The sequence below is a fragment of the Gymnoscopelus braueri genome (assembly GCF_963280865.1).
Source record: "Gymnoscopelus braueri genome assembly, chromosome: 24".
Lineage (NCBI taxonomy): Eukaryota > Metazoa > Chordata > Actinopteri > Myctophiformes > Myctophidae > Gymnoscopelus > Gymnoscopelus braueri.
The window spans coordinates 26,286,367-26,297,223 of record NC_137626.1 but is presented as its reverse complement, the minus strand read 5'-3'; the positions used below and the strand labels follow the sequence as shown (position 1 = coordinate 26,297,223).

Sequence of the window (10,857 nt, the reverse complement as noted above, 5' to 3'; positions counted from 1 at the left end):
TTTACGCAAGTAAAAAATCTGAGGCATTTTGTCATATCTCTGCAGAAACCAGCTATGTTCATTTTTCAGGAAATGAAAAAAATAAACAAAAAGTGGAGTTAAGAGGTTTTGTTCATCATTGATAAGAACAGCTGAATGGACCTCCATGCTCACAGTGAGGTTGGAGGTCAAAAGGGGGTGTAGCCTGGAGTCAGCAAAACCAGCAAACTCCACTGGTGGAGTTAGCTGGTTTAGCAGAAAGTTTGAGGATCCAATGGAGTTAGCTGGTTTTGTCAGAAGCGCTTTCTAATACTTTTCATTGGTTCAATATTTCTTTTACCAACACACAGACGTAAAGGGTGTTCAATAGCACTGATTTATGGAAAGAAATGCAAAAGTGTAAAAATGGTTTCTGCCCGACAGCAACGATATGTAAATGTCATGAAGGTTCCTTTAAAAACAATGAAAGGATTAACACACTAAAAACTATTTATGTATTTTATTATCAGTAATTAATTAACAATATATGGAAAACATGATGTAATAACATGGTCATTCAAATTATGACTATACAATAAATAGTCATTTGTTTTTGTTTTTTTGGGGGGGGGGTTTGCCAAAAGAGACAAATAATATTTTGGAATTTTTCTGAATGTAGCCTAGGAAACCTGCTCTCCAAATACTAAACATATTTTTTGACCTTGACAAAAGCCTGTGGAACAGTCTCAATGACAGGAAAGTGAAAAGGAAAAGTTCCTTTGTCCCTTGGAGCAGGGAGTAGCCACACATTTATTTAAATGATTATATTATTAATGTTATAAAAGCAAATATTTAAACTAATAATGAAAATGCCACCTTTGTCTGACACTTATCTGGCGGAAACCTGCTAAAGTCTCAAAGAGTGTTTTGATTTGGTCCTTTTATATTATTATTATCATAAATAACAGTGGGTGTGTCTGTGTCATGGGGTGCGCACCATCGGTTGATTGGCTTGCCAAGTCAGCCACATAAACACAAAGTCCCTGGTTTGATTCCAGGTGGACCTGTGTTGCTTGTCCTTATCTCTGCCCTCAGTCTCTACACTGTCCTGTCTAAATCAAGCAAATACTTACAAAAAGAAACAACTTAAAACAATTAATATTTCCAGGGATAGAGGTTCAATTCCCTGCCCTTCTTTAACATATAGTCACATATTTACTACACAGTAAAATCTTAATTTAACTCTGATAGTGAACAAGTTTGACCTGGTCTGAGTCACTGAGTGTACATTTGTACACTCTCGGAGTTACAAATGGATGAATTATCTCTGAGGATTTTACTGTGTAGCAAGTATTCACTGCAGGATACTGGGAGGATACCTTAATTTGGAAAGGAGGTGATTATTTGTGTCATTTTGTATTATATTTCTTGATGAGATGAAACCATATGATGCTGATGAGAAAATTCCAACCCATGATTTAAGAATATTTTACTGAGTTTGTGATAACAGCAGGCTAGTAGGCACCTTTTGAATGAGGCTGAGTGTTTCCACTAGATGGCAGTATATATCCTACTGTGGTATACCACCAGCCTATACAACACTGTTGTTGCACCAATTAAAGCTGTGGTTCTTTTGTTTTGGGGAATGGCTCAGTTCATATTTACACAATGTTAACATGTTTGCGTCTTGCATCCTGTCCGAGACAATACAGACAAACTTACAGAATGTAACTTTCCAAATCAACACATACTGACACATCATACAGTACATGGTGGTGCATTTAAACTGTGCTAAGTTTAGCTAGAAATCTCCCCCTTTAGGAAAACACCTTTCTTTTCCAGCGCCTTGGTGAAGGACAACAAGAGGTAGATTAAAAGTCCGGAAACTCAAAACACATCTGAAACTATCACCATTCATGCATACATAATGTCTCCCTCCCTCATACCACAGACGTGCTTTTATGTGTGAATTCCTGTAATGCACGACTTATTTTTCTGAAATGTTCTCCAAGGTGTGTGTGTGTGTGTGTGTGTGTGTGTGTGTGTGTGTGTGTGTGTGTGTGTGTGTGTGTGTGTGTGTGTGTGTGTGTGTGTGTGTGTGTGTGTGTGTGTGTGTGTGTGTGTGTGTGTGTGTGTGTGTGTGTGTGTGTGTGTGTGTGTGTGTGTGTGCGTGCGTGCGCGGTAACTTACACTGTCAAATCTTACACTGTGTTAATTTATCAATTTATAACTCGGAAAGTGTACAAATGAGAGGGTCCATTAGTTACATTTGTAGAGTTAAATGAACAGTGTAGTACGATTTTGTAGTAGTGGTAACCTACTGCAGTGTAGTAGTTTACCACATCCCACCCACACAGACCACCCTACTCTGTGTATGTTGCGTGCCACGACGAGGCACTGTACATCCACTTCCTGTTTTCACCCACTTGACTCCACCTTCCCCAATGGAATCAGTTGATTTACTGCATGCTTTTACATTAATGTAGCACCCTAGTCATTGAGCTGACAACTTAAGCACATCCACAATCCACATGAATCCTATAACATCCATATTCTCTGCATGTCGTACAGTATAGGCGAACATTTTAGCAGATATACAAGCCCACACCGCTTTGCAAACGTGACGCATTGTGAGCTTGATTAATAGGTTGTATGTATATTGTCTCTGTCGGGTGGAAACCTCATACGTCCAAAACTGTTACTTTTCAGGATTCAAATAAAAAAATATCAAAAGTAGCAGATCTACAAGCTCAAAACGGGTCGCTTTGCGCCGTGTTCGAGTTTGCAGAGCTGCTACTTTTGATACTTTTGTGTGACGCTGTAGTATGATCAAGTAGGGCGTTAATTTACGAAAAAACACAGAAAGTCAGAATATGGAGATGAGAGGTTTCAGCCCGACAACGATGATATGTTTTCCTCTATTCTGAAATGCTTTTTAATGTGCGCTATTAGAGCGACTCCTCAGTCCTCACACAAGTAAAAGGAATGTGCTCTCAAGAGTTTTTTTCTCCTGGTGATGAGGTAGTTTCACTCAGACTGAGAGATTGTTGTTTTTCTGTTAGAAGGGTGTGAAACGGGAAAGAGCTGGCCTTCAGAGGAACTAAAACAACAAACAGAGTTTCCTGCTTCTGTGTACCCGTCTGTCTGTCTGTCTGTCTGTGCCAAACAGCCATCTGATCTAGTCCCATATAGGTCCTGTTTGGTCAGCAGCACATGATGGTTGATCAATAAAGATATCAATCAATCAATCAAAGGGCCATATGTGATCCTGAAGGAACATAGGGCCGAGGGAACATATGGCTGAGGAACATAGGGTCTAATTTGTGATGGGGGAACATAGAGCTGAGGGAACATAGGGTCTAATTTTGGATGGGGGAACATAGAGCTGAGGGAACATAGGGTCTAATTTGGGATGGGGGAACATAGAGCTGGGATGGGGGAACATAGAGCTGAGGGAACATGGGGTCTAATTTTGGATGGGGGGACATAGGGCTGAGGGACCTAATTTGGATGAAAACAAATTTTTAGGTATTGAGGGAACATAGGGCTGAGGGAACATAGGCATGACCCCCCCCCCCCCCCCCCAAATACTTTCTCATTCATGGTGTCTTAGAGATCAGTCAGAAACAACCATTCCCATCGATCTTGTACAAGCTGAAAAACACATTGCTGTAGGCTACATGTGTCGACCTGGGATTGAAATCCCACCTGCGCCTTTTCTCTGTGCTTCCAGAAGGCTATGCTGTGTGCTTAGCTCTCTCTGCCTTTCTACCATTCAAAATATAAAGGTCCAATTGTGTCAATACGGTTAGTGCCTTGACCCTAGACCTCTGGCTGGAGACCTGTGTTGAATGAGCAGAACACACATATGTGAGTTATTGATTACAGCTCAGCGTTCAACACCCTCCAGACTCGACACCAAGCTCAGGTACCTAGGTCTAAACTGTCAACTCCAACATGTGCAGCAAGATCCTAGACTTTCTGTTGGAGCAACAGCAGGTAGTGAGGATGGGCTTCCAACACCTCTGCCTCACTGACCCTCAACCCAGGAGCCCCCCAGGGGCCCAGGGCTGTGTTCTGACTGAGTCCCCTACTCTATTCCCTCTACACCCACGACTGCATGGCTATGCACAACTCTGTCCTATAGCGGTCAAGTTTAGTGAAGTGAGCTTCCCTCCATCCAGTATGTCAAAGACCCTAGCCATCCCAACCACAGACTGTTTCAGATGCTGCCACTTGGAAAAGGCCACTGGCAACCACAACGCCACTGGTTGCAGCCTGCGTAATAGCTATTTTCCCAGACAATCACGTTTATGAATGAGCAGGCCAGGAAGAAGAACGATAACAAGCTCCCCCCTGCCTGTCTACCTGCTACACACACAAAATCAGACATACCCCCTCTCACATACACACACACACACACACACACACACACACACACACACACACACACACACACACACACACACACACACACACACACACACACACACACACACCTGAATGTCCCCTTACTCTGGGTTCCTGTACTATGTCCTGTCTAAATTGAGAAAAAATGGCTAAAAACTCAAATACAGATTTAATAATTTGGCAGTGTGACCCTCCTCATGCACGGCTGTGCGGGTTCTAACTGCCTGCCTTATCTTCCTGTGTGGATTAATTAGACCAAAACAGGAAGCACAGGCCTACTAATCTGAATCTGTACTATTGTTGTAATACCAGGTGTGAATTGGGTGCCTAGTTCATAAAATGTGTACTTAAACGGAAGCATAGTTTTTATTAATTTGTTTTGCTTCTAAATATGGATTCCTGACTTCACAGTCAGTACAAAACAAGGTGAGAAACCTTGTGGTAAACGTCACGCCTGTACTGCTGGATGTAACGACTGCACCACTGTGATTGGAAATGCCAAAGTAGGCCATACTGTAGGCTACATAGGAGCAAAGCACTGGCTTTTTGGTTTGTGCACCTTTACACACTGCCCTGAGTTCCACTTCCACTTCCAAACACGTTTGCAAAACAATTATGCTTTTATTTGACGTATGGAGCAGGTCACATAAAAAAAAAAACAGCAACGCTCAATCCTTGTGAGAAGTCACAGGTACAGTACAACGTGTGCACACGCACAGACACATTTCTACAGTACAATGATATGAGTTTCATACAGGAAGTGGAACAAGTGGGTTTTGGTTTTTGCAGTGCAGAACTCTCCCAGATTCATCCTGGTGTGAAAACATACACATAAGAAATGTATGTAGTACATGTGAACCGCAGGGGGGTTTTAAGTGAAGCCTGCTCAAGCAGACTCATTTACTGGAAGAAATAATCAAGTGGTCATCAATAGAAACACATTCAATTCATAACACAGTGATCAAACAATTATGGATAAAGCACAAACAATATTGTTGATTGCACAAATTGACAGAATCAGTGTTACATATACATAATATTCGTTTTCGAAATCTAAGATAGTTGGAGATAGCAATGCAAGTATAAACGGATGGCATCCATCCTGAATTAATTTGTTTAAAACAAATACATTTCTGTGAGTCTCCAAACGCAAGAGTCTCATTGCGTTTGGTGAGCGAGTGGGTGTCTGTTTATCCTAGTGATGACAACATACCACATACTTTTAGATGTGTTCACTGTTGTACAATGTGTCTCCCTATAGCCTGTCTACGCTGGTTGTACCGTGATAATGTAATTAGTATCCTTTATTATATCCCTTCCGCCCATTGCCCTGTACCGTTTCATACTCGCACTCAACCCCAAAGCATTGTCATCACATGATCTAACTTCATGCCTCCTGGCAGAGATTTGCACTCTACTGACCTTAATAGTCTTGACTTCATGTCTCATCTCATTCCTCATCCCCTACAGTAGGTGTCACAAAGTCACAAACTGCTGTAAAATATATTTAACAAAACAAATGTCACAATAAGTAATAACGTCTGTATAACAGCATTGGGTGTTAATTGATACATTCAAGGCCGATGGCCGCACACCCTAGCGCCTGGTTCTGCCCGAGGTTTCTTCCCATTAAAAAAGTTATTCCTTTCTTGCTTGGCGGTGAGGGCAACATCTGGTCGAATTGAATTGATTACTGATGTCATACATTATCATCCACAGCTTATCATCGAAAGAAACCACACAGGATTCCCCACAAGCACTTCAACAGTACAAATACGGCCCAAAGAGAAAACTCTGAAATGTCAAAGGTAACTTCAAGTTTTACTAACATTACGTTTGAAATTCTGTGTAGAGGAAGTTAGGATTTCCAACTGAAAACCACGTCACAAATTCTTTCAGTTGGAAATCCTCTTTTTGGTGAGTGACGTGGTGATACGATAAAGCCTAAATTAACCCACGCGTATTGCTGCATACTCTGAAGTCTCCTCTGTAGGCCTTGGGGGCCGCACACATGCACCTGGGATCTGGTGATTCAGCGCGGCGTACAGTAGAGAGCTGTCCTCTTCATCATTTCCTCTTGTCTTCTTCCCTCGCTGTGCCTGTTTCCTGTTGCTGTAGATGTGGTCATGGTCCGCTGACGCTGTTGAGTGAATGATGGCCGTCTCCATGGATGTTGTCTGCGGCTGGGAAGCTCGTCGAAGCAGGGCGTTGTCATAGGTATATGCAGGGTCTCTGCTGGGCAAGGACTCATGGGGAGTGAGATTTGGGTGAGGTTGGATTCTGGGTTGAGGTGGTGGCTGATGGGACATGGGTATGGACATGTACTGTAAACATACAAAAGAAAACGGATCACACCAAAAACAAATCTATGTTTAAAGGCACAAAACTGAACGAGGAGGCTTTAGTTTAAAGGAACAGAAAACTGAATGAGGTGTTAGGTCATATAAATATAAAAATGTTTTATGATACCTGATTCTCAGTTAGTTCCTTTTTCATTTGTTTCCCTGCATGATGGACAAAACACATTGTCATGAGGTGTACAGTAATCAGTTACCATTTTCAGATCCACAATCATGTCTGCAGATGCAGAATGAAGTCTAACTGTGTGTATTTAGAAAGGAACCATCAACAATGCACTACATTGAGTGCAGAAAACCCAATGCCTAAAATATCTCCTTTTTGCTCATTTGAAAGTTTGGTCTGATGGAAAGGTCACACCAAAATCAGAGGGTTTCTTCCTCTTGGGAGCATGAATGTGCACAGCAAATGTCATAGCCATCAGGTCATGACTTTTTTAGATATGTTGGACACAGACAAACAAACAGATGGGGCTTAAAATATAAACCGTTTGGTGGAGGTAATGAATAAGAGCTGGGAGGTGGATCACAGATTTGTCTGCAGATCTTTCTTAATGCTTGTATATCTTGAGGGAGCAAATGTGTGACAGATAATGATAACTGTGTGTTCTGACTCTTTATGTGACTTTAGACGATTTGGAGCATCTTACCTTTGCAACGTTGCATTGATAGGACAGATACAATTATCACTATGATGACAAGCCCCAGGCCAGCCGCGGGATAAACATACTGCCACGTTATGCCCATAGAATCCGAATCTACACCCAATTCTGTGATGAGAAGAAAGACAATGGATTCAATTCAGTGTTTCCTGAAACTCAGCTAAGTACTGAAAACACTATAGCTTTGTTTATACTTTGTACAACAAAGTATACGTTAGCCATGCAAAATGCAATTATTTTATAACCCCTCTTGTATTGCAACAAGGGGATGTACTGTATAGGACTGTGATAGGACTGTAAGAAAATGTGAGAACCTTCTGTTGCACTTGATGTGTTGTCCCTTAATGTAACAGTGGTCACCTCATCACTATCTGGAATACATGAAAGATTGATGCTTTGTCACAGAAAGGCTTGTGTCTGTAGGATTTAACAGTCTAATAGATAGGACTTTAGACAAACGTAAACACAGGGAATTTTCCCCTGCTAAATTAAACCAATAATAGCTTTGATTTATCTATACTATTCTATTCAATAGTGATATAGAGTGGAATGTCCTTTGGCAGACTAGTACAATTTAGATGTAAATAAGAGTCTGATGTGTGGAAATGGATATACTTACCAGAGACAGAAACTTGAATCCAGTGACTGACCATAGAACTTCCACCTTGACACTGATATAGCCCGGAGTTGCTTTTGATTATGTTGTCAAAATACAGATAAAAGTATCCTCTTGAATTTGTCTCTCGCTCCCACTTGATGTGAATGTCAGTACTGTCATTAATGATGGTTGATGATGCGTTTTCAACTCTGTAGTACCAGGACATCACTGGTGGTGTTTTGTTGCAGAACTCCACAGTACAGTTAATCCTCAGTGGGTTCCCTGGTGAAACTTTATAGATAGTGTTGCGACGTACTTTAATGTCCGGCATACAATCAATATCTTGACCTGTATTGGAAAAACATCAACAAACATACAAAGTAAGTAAATGAGTATGTATGCATAGTAACTGTATCTCACATTGGATGGTAGCGTTTCATATTGAGATGCTGGATCATAGTCAGGATCTTGAACTGCATGGAGAAAATGATGACAATGACATCCATGACAATACACCCCCCCCCCCTCTCTCTCTCTCTCTCTCTCTCTCTCTCTCTCTCTCTCTCTCTCTCTCCCCCCATTCTGCACGCATGCCATGCACACATGCACACACAGATGTACTGCACTACCAAAATACTGTTGGCCTTTTGTGTAGATAATACATGAACAAAAATCCTGCACACTCTGGACCTTCATCAAGAGTGTTAGTGAAAGACACTCTTGTTTTTTTTTTATGAAGGTCCAGAGGGACCAAAACGTAAATTCGAATAAAAACTGATGCTTTCTGAGCAAGAGCAGTTTGCGGGATTTTTGTTCATCAAATACTTTTTTCATGATTGCTTCAGTTGTCAGTCACTGTCCAACGCACCTGCATCTGAACAAAGTGGATGTGCGAATATTTCCTTTGCATAGTGTACATAATACAGCAAGTGCAATAATTCATATTTATACTATATACTCATATCCATAACTATACACTTCATAGCCTCTAATATGTATAGTTTCTGTCCTTAACTTACTGTGTGAACTTGCCAGTACAGTTTTTGTCAGGTATGTGCAAACATACTGTACCTGACAAAATAAAATAATTCTAGATTCTAGTAATGACTGCTAGTCTCTCAAACCGGATATCTTCATATTATAAAGTGAAAATTAAGCTTGCTAACTTCTTAAGGCAGATTATTTGGGAGTGTTACAGGAAGGAAGGAGTGTGAAACACAAGTATGAATCCACAGTGTGATTAAATATGACCAGACGCATCACTTTCCCCTTCATTATCAGTGAAAGTGGTATGTTGGTGACATACAGGGAATTACACACATTAATATGACGTTTGACTTCCTACAGAGTGGGAACATGATTTGCATGAAAGAGCCGGAGGCTTACACAGGAAATGAGTTGCAACCCCACCTATAGCATATACCTTACTATACATATTTATAGTATCAAGTAAAATACACTTATAGACTCTACCACAGTAGAGAACCATACTAAGAACCATTGCTTCAGTCTCTGTAGAACTGCAATATGACCTCAATGGCATTAAGAAATGGTCGGCTCTATTCAAACCTTTTTATTTGTATTTTTTCTCGGGGGGGAGAAAAAAAACTAAGATGAGGTTCATCACTGCAAATTACTAAAATTGAATTTTTTCATAATTTACAATATATAAATTTAAAGTACATTTTTTATTATTTTGCAAGGAGACATCACAGACTCAGAAGTAGCGACAACGTAGTAAAGTAAAACACGGGTGTGTTAGTGTTACTAACCGAGGAGAAGTGAAAACATCCTCTCACTTCTTCTGTGTTCACTGTAAGAAATAATGCTATATAAAACTGAAATCACACATAAAAGCAGTGTGTGGAATTGTCTCTTGTTCTTAATTATTTTTTTCTACCCAGCACATGTGAAATAGGCCTAATATGGATATGTGTGCGCCTTTTTGAGACTTGAAAAGGTTCTGCGTATTACACTGCAGTTACTAACACAGGGTAGAAATAAACACATAATCAATGCAATAAGGATCATAAGTATTTTAAAGCTCAAACATTAATCTGTTTCATTTGCTTTTAAAAATGTATATGAAGGGGCACCCAGTGCGTCATCGAGTAAAAGCCACCTCCGAGGCCCTTAATTATTATTACTGCGTGTCAAAAATAAAACATAAAATGCCAAAAACATTATATATTTAAAGAAATAGTATGTATTTTTTTATAGAAAACTAGGATCTATATTATAGAGCTCGCTGTGAGGGAATTAATCTCACTTCAGCTTTTCATTTGGTTTCATGCTAATCGATACAAGGTAGCAGGATGCGAACAAGCTCAGAAGAATGCAAGGAAAAATATTTTTGAAACTAATGAGTAATAATGCAAGGCTTTGAAAAGGTCATTTTCCTACGCCTTACTTTTACCATTTATGCTGTTTCTATGAAATAAACGGCAAATTTTCCATTAACAAACTCCCACACACTATAAAACAATCGCATGTCAAATGAACAAAAATCTGCATTTCTAGTCTTAAAGACATACTGTATCTGGCAACATTTGTTTCTGGTGAACTTTCCATAAAGCTAACTTTACAGTATGTTAACGCTTATTTGTTGATGTAATACAATATTACCTAAATGAGCTGGCTTCATCATAACTGATACCTTGCCCTCACTGTGCCCCTAGGTCACTGAGGTCATCCAATCAATTGCTCCTGAGTCCTGGCTGTTCCACAATATTCATTGAAGCTTAAAGCTGCAATCCAGAAATTATTTTAAGGAATAGAATATTATTTTAACCAATGTCATATGGTAAAGTATGTTAATACAATATAACTAGCACATCTGCAGTGGTTGGACATGGTCTCCCTACTTTTCTAT

At 40.1% G+C, this 10,857-nt stretch overlaps 1 protein-coding gene across 1 annotated transcript in view; it reads right to left on the bottom strand.

The window, feature by feature from the left end:
• Positions 1 to 4,975: 4,975 nt before the first annotated feature.
• The window catches only part of LOC308080820 (uncharacterized protein), an 8,130-nt gene continuing 2,248 nt past the window's right edge, over positions 4,976 to 10,857 (bottom strand). The window contains exons 2-6 of the mRNA XM_080422838.1: positions 8,007 to 8,333; positions 7,702 to 7,758; positions 7,376 to 7,495; positions 6,838 to 6,872; positions 4,976 to 6,692 (exon numbers count right to left, since the gene is read on the bottom strand). Of these exons, the coding sequence (XP_080278964.1) occupies positions 6,318 to 6,692; positions 6,838 to 6,872; positions 7,376 to 7,495; positions 7,702 to 7,758; positions 8,007 to 8,333 (914 nt within the window). The 3' untranslated portion in view covers positions 4,976 to 6,317. The remainder of the gene's footprint in view (positions 6,693 to 6,837; positions 6,873 to 7,375; positions 7,496 to 7,701; positions 7,759 to 8,006; positions 8,334 to 10,857) is intronic.